At 43.5% G+C, this 4,711-nt stretch overlaps 1 protein-coding gene and 1 long non-coding RNA gene across 2 annotated transcripts in view; one reads left to right on the forward strand and one right to left on the reverse strand.

The window, feature by feature from the left end:
- The window catches only part of LOC109294606, a 7,905-nt gene extending 5,702 nt beyond the window's left edge, over nucleotides 1–2,203 (forward strand). The window contains exon 2 of the long non-coding RNA XR_002096581.1: nucleotides 1,086–2,203. This is a non-coding gene — a long non-coding RNA (uncharacterized LOC109294606). The remainder of the gene's footprint in view (nucleotides 1–1,085) is intronic.
- Nucleotides 1–4,419, reverse strand: part of MYBL2 (MYB proto-oncogene like 2) — a 34,373-nt gene extending 29,954 nt beyond the window's left edge. Inside the window, exon 1 of the mRNA XM_019513023.1 lies at nucleotides 4,190–4,419. Within this exon, the coding sequence (XP_019368568.1) occupies nucleotides 4,190–4,245 (56 nt within the window). The 5' untranslated portion in view covers nucleotides 4,246–4,419. The remainder of the gene's footprint in view (nucleotides 1–4,189) is intronic.
- Between the last annotated feature and the right edge of the window lie 292 nt (nucleotides 4,420–4,711).

Below are 4,711 nucleotides of genomic sequence, written 5' to 3' on the forward strand. Positions count from 1 at the left end.
GCCTGGGGCATGTTGAGCATGACCCGTCTTTGCAGTCTGGATGAGACTGGAGCCATTGGAGGCTATCCTTTGAAGTGGACAGAAGGCAGGATACAAGTTCTTAGCACACAAAGTATGAACTGGAGTCTCAAACTACAGTTGATGCTTCTGAATCGAGTCCCAAAAAGGGGCTGCCTTACAAATCAGTTGTGCTATAAACAAGCTTCCAATGCACTAATGAGCTTAAACTTCCTAGGCTGCTTCTGCAGCATCATTTGTGTGAGTCTTTGATTAGTATGGACAGAGAGCTCTGATTTAGCCTCCTGCAATCCCTTGAACTCTTCCAGCCATTGTAAAGATGAAAGCTAAATATGATACTCAAGGTAATCATTTGTCTGACTGACTCCCAGGACAACCACTCAGGCAGTCTTGGCACCTTGTCAGATGGTATTTGGCCAATATTTTCAGTATTGGCTGCACAGCTCAATTTCAAAACAATCATGCTGAGTGAGATGTAAGTGAGATGTAAAATTGAACTACAGACCCACAGAATAACTTCTAGTTTGTATCAAATTTAAGCTACAAGGTTAGAGAAGGTGCATGTAAAGAGAAATGTGTAAAGAGGGGAGGTTTTTTTCCAACTATTTAGATTGGTCTGATAAAAGATACCCGATTCACCCAAAGAACCTTGTCTGCCCATGTCCTTAGACCAACACAGCTACAACCTACACCCCTGTAAAGAGAAATGGCACAAGGTCTGGTTCATACACTGGTAGAAATCTTTGCAAGTGCTAGCTGAGGGAGTAGGTTTTTTAACCAATCTAACTATATTGGTATGAAGGCAACTTGTATTAGGTTTGCCTGTGTTTGGGGCACTGGGTGGTTTCTTCCAATTCCCAAACCAGAACAAGCTCTTCTGATAAAAGCTCTCTCAGGCTGGTATAAGTGCCTCCATATTAGTAAAAAGGCCAACTTCCACATCCCTGTACCAGTGCACTTAAAACCTCAAGTTTCTAATCTGCTCCTTTCTCAAGCTTTAATTGACAGTAACATATTTCTTGGGGCTTCCTCTGCTTACAAGGTGTCTCTCTGTTGGATGCAATTAGGATTTTAGAAGAGTGACTGACTCTTGGAAGGCTCTACAATGTCATCCATCCACAGAAGCAATGCCAGTATTATGACACTAAAGGAAATCATGGAACTTGGATTTGTGGCAGGTGTCTCCAGCTATACCTACTCATCTCCAGTTAATAACTACACAGAAACTAACAGTACCTCTAAGCCAGATAGTTGGAATGGTCTCGACTTGGAAAGCATGATGATGATAAAAGGCAGTCCTCAGCATACTTTGACAAGACCCGAGTCCTCTCTGATCAGCAGTATGAAGGGTGAATTGCACAGTCAGATCCAAGGCATTTGTGATGGTGGCCTTGCTTCCTTCTGCAAGACCCCTGGTGGTCATGTTGCTTTTGACTTGTCCAGTCTGGTTTCTGAATACAGCAGAGTCGATTACACTGTGGATATATATTGTGATGCCAAGTCCTCTACGCCATGCAGGGAAGAGAAGTGCCTCCAATCAATGGAGAACTTGCTCTCCAAGAGCTCAGAGACCGTAATTGATTTATCAAATATCAGGAGGCCACCCCCACCTATACTGGAAATATCTGAGATACAAGCCCCTCTGGACAATATTCTGTCCCTTGATGCGAGTGCTGAAGAGCCAAGATCACTGGGATTTGTGAAAACAGATGCCCTCTCTCTGGAGACATCTTCCTCTGCTATTATTTTGCCTTGGGCTGCTAGTAACAAAAGACACTGTATTCCTGCCTTGGTGTCTATTTGTTATGATACTCAACTAAGTGAGCCAGAGCCTGTAGCTGTGGTTCTGCCTCAACACCTATGATTCTGCATTGTAAAGCAAAGCTATGATGAATGCACCAGAAGAGTTTCTACTTCCATTATCAGAGTTTTTAGCACCTACTCTGTTTGCAGAGTACAACCTATGACACACATCAGTGTGCGTTTGCAGCATGCAAAGAGGCTAGTACTTAAAGCTAAATTACTGTACTGTACTGTACTGAACTGTAGGGATGCTGTGTTTGGGCAAACACTAATTTTGGTCTATAGTTGTCTATATAGTAATGCATTACTGGAGGTTTGTCAGATTGATTATAATGGCTCTGAGTAACTTTGTTTACTAAATAAAGCACTACTGTCACTTGAACCTCCACTTTGATTTGGCTGTAATAGGAGATGCTATTCAAAGTAATTTAATTAGAAACTCCATAAATTCTACCATGCAAGAGGCTTAAATTAGAAGAGGGCAGAGAGTGAGATCCTGACAAAACAATGCTTTGTAGAATGATAGTTCAGTACTGGGATACTAAGCAATAAACAGCACAGGAAGGCTAAATCAGGTGAGTTTGAGGAGTAACACTACACCTACGTGTGCATGGAATTGTTATAGTGATTTATGCAGTAACTTTTATAAAAAGATGCATCTGCTTTACTAAGACTATACTTCCAGACCTTCAAACACTGGCAATGGGGGAAGGCTATCTAGAGATACTAAACAAGCAAGTGTGTAAGAGTCTCCTTCAGAGATTATATTCTACTTTCTCTCCTTTACGCAGAAAAAAGGAAGTAGTAACTGTAGGGATGTTGAGAATATACTTAAAACACTACCAATCCCTTCAATTTTAAGGTGCTAGGCAGTGGGAGCAAATATAACAGCCTTGGGGGAGGGAGTGTTTTTTTGTTTAATAATTTAACAAATAGCAGACTTCAGAGACTCTTACTACCTGATGGCCTGACTGAACTGCAAGCTGCTGCTTTAAGCTAGGCAACACTTCCAAACTCAACATTTACCATGAGTTCTGAAATAGCCAGAGCTTTTGTCATTCCTTAAGAATAGTGGACATCATAGTCCAGGTTAGGGCAGGAAGTGATAGCTTTCTTCACTGAACTAGCCTCTATGTAGGTAATACAAAATGTAAATTCCCTCAGGAGATGCTGGGTTACAGTGAGCAAGGCTAGCAACTTAACTTCCCAACTAAAAAGAAGATGAGTACTAGAGTCCTGAGGGTACAAAACTACCTAGCTCAGGAGTCGAAAAAGGATGTAAGTTTTTTGTTTTGTTGTTTTTGAGGGGAGCAGGGCAGGTTACTAGTTGGCTTGAGAGAGTCCTAGAAAAAATCTCCCTTAACCCTCTAATGAATTTTTAATATCTTGTAAATGAAACCACTGTTCCTCTAGCTGCAGCTCTGGTAGATGGGGCTAGGATTTTTGCTTCATTACACACACAGAGACGGGCACTTTCCTGGACTCTTTTTTTTAAGGTGGCATTTAAGGTCTCTTGCTTTTTCTAAGGGAGGCTTTAAATTTTGAATCTTGCTATCTTGGAAACCACCTGCTTGTTCATCTCAGCTCCCCGAACCTGACTGCTGGCTATAAGGGAGCTGTGCCTACTCAAATCTCTGTGCTCCAACAGAGGCTCCAGATGCAGCTAAACTGGTCCATCTTTAATGCAGGGTTAAAGCATCATGGGATATGTAACACACAAAGAACCAGGATGGCTGACTTCACAAAAGAGGACTAGCTCTTGTAGGGACAGCCTGTTAGCTGATGCCGCTTGGTTGGTAAAGTTAAAAGCAACAGCTTGACCCTCTTCTGAGGGCTAGTGGACCTGTGCACGATCTGGGCACAAATACTGCACTTAAAGCAGTCTTGGCAACAGGCAGAAGTGGCAGATGGACACTGCGAGGCTAGGGCAGAGGAGATCATGGATGGAGCAGGGGGAACTGAAAAGGGAACAAATCAAAGCCAGCATCCTGCATTTAGAGAGAGAGTATCTACGGTAGGAGAACTACTGGCTTAACTAGGTACTAGATGGGCTTGTCTCTCACTATAACCCACTGCCATCTTCTGGAACAACTTCCAGAGCAAGGAGCCGAAGGAGGGGAGGGGATAAAAAGGGAATACTGTCTCTCCACAAATAAATTCACGCGTTTCTCTAGTACTGATGAAGTGAAAGTGCTCCATGTACCCGGACAGTTCTTCCGTGTGAAACAACACATGTGCTAACTAGGAACTGGTGGTTGGCAGTGTTGCCGTCTGTTGGGGAATTTCTTCCTGTTAAATAAAACCCAGCTTCCTTAGTGATCCATGGGGGAAGTGTGAACCTCTGATGAGAGGACAAAAAAGAAGTTACCTCAGAAACGATCCTGGAAAGGTTTCAGTGGTGGAATGTAGCAGGATAGCAGCCATGGCCCGCTTGGCATCCTGCAGACCGGAGTCCTTTTAATTTGCCTCTCTTACTTTATCACGGCCCAAGGCAATGCCTGCAAAGGAGATACGACAGCCCTTGTACCTTGAGAAAATGGGCGAATGCAGAATTAGATGTGAGATTGCTGCGCAGCTCTAAACACAGCCGCTCTGAAAGTCACTGAGAGCTACTGCCTGCATGTGTGACAGGAGGTCTGGCTGTGTGGGGGAGAGATGCTGCTAGCTTGCTGCTGCTGTGGATCCCTCTTCAGGCACACAGGAAGAAAAACAGCATGAGAGCTATGGGTGCCCAGCCAGGCAAAAGATGGGACAGACAGCACAAGGCCCTACTGTTGAAAGAATGGGTTTGCACTGATGATGAATGGTTTTGCAGGTATTTAACAAATGAAAAGGTATTTGGATACCAACAAAGATCAGAGCCACACTGTTAATGACTCGTGTAATGAGG

This window comes from Gavialis gangeticus, unplaced genomic scaffold (genome assembly GCF_001723915.1).
Source record: "Gavialis gangeticus isolate Ggan-Ray unplaced genomic scaffold, GavGan_comp1, whole genome shotgun sequence".
Classification (NCBI taxonomy): Eukaryota; Metazoa; Chordata; order Crocodylia; family Gavialidae; genus Gavialis; species Gavialis gangeticus.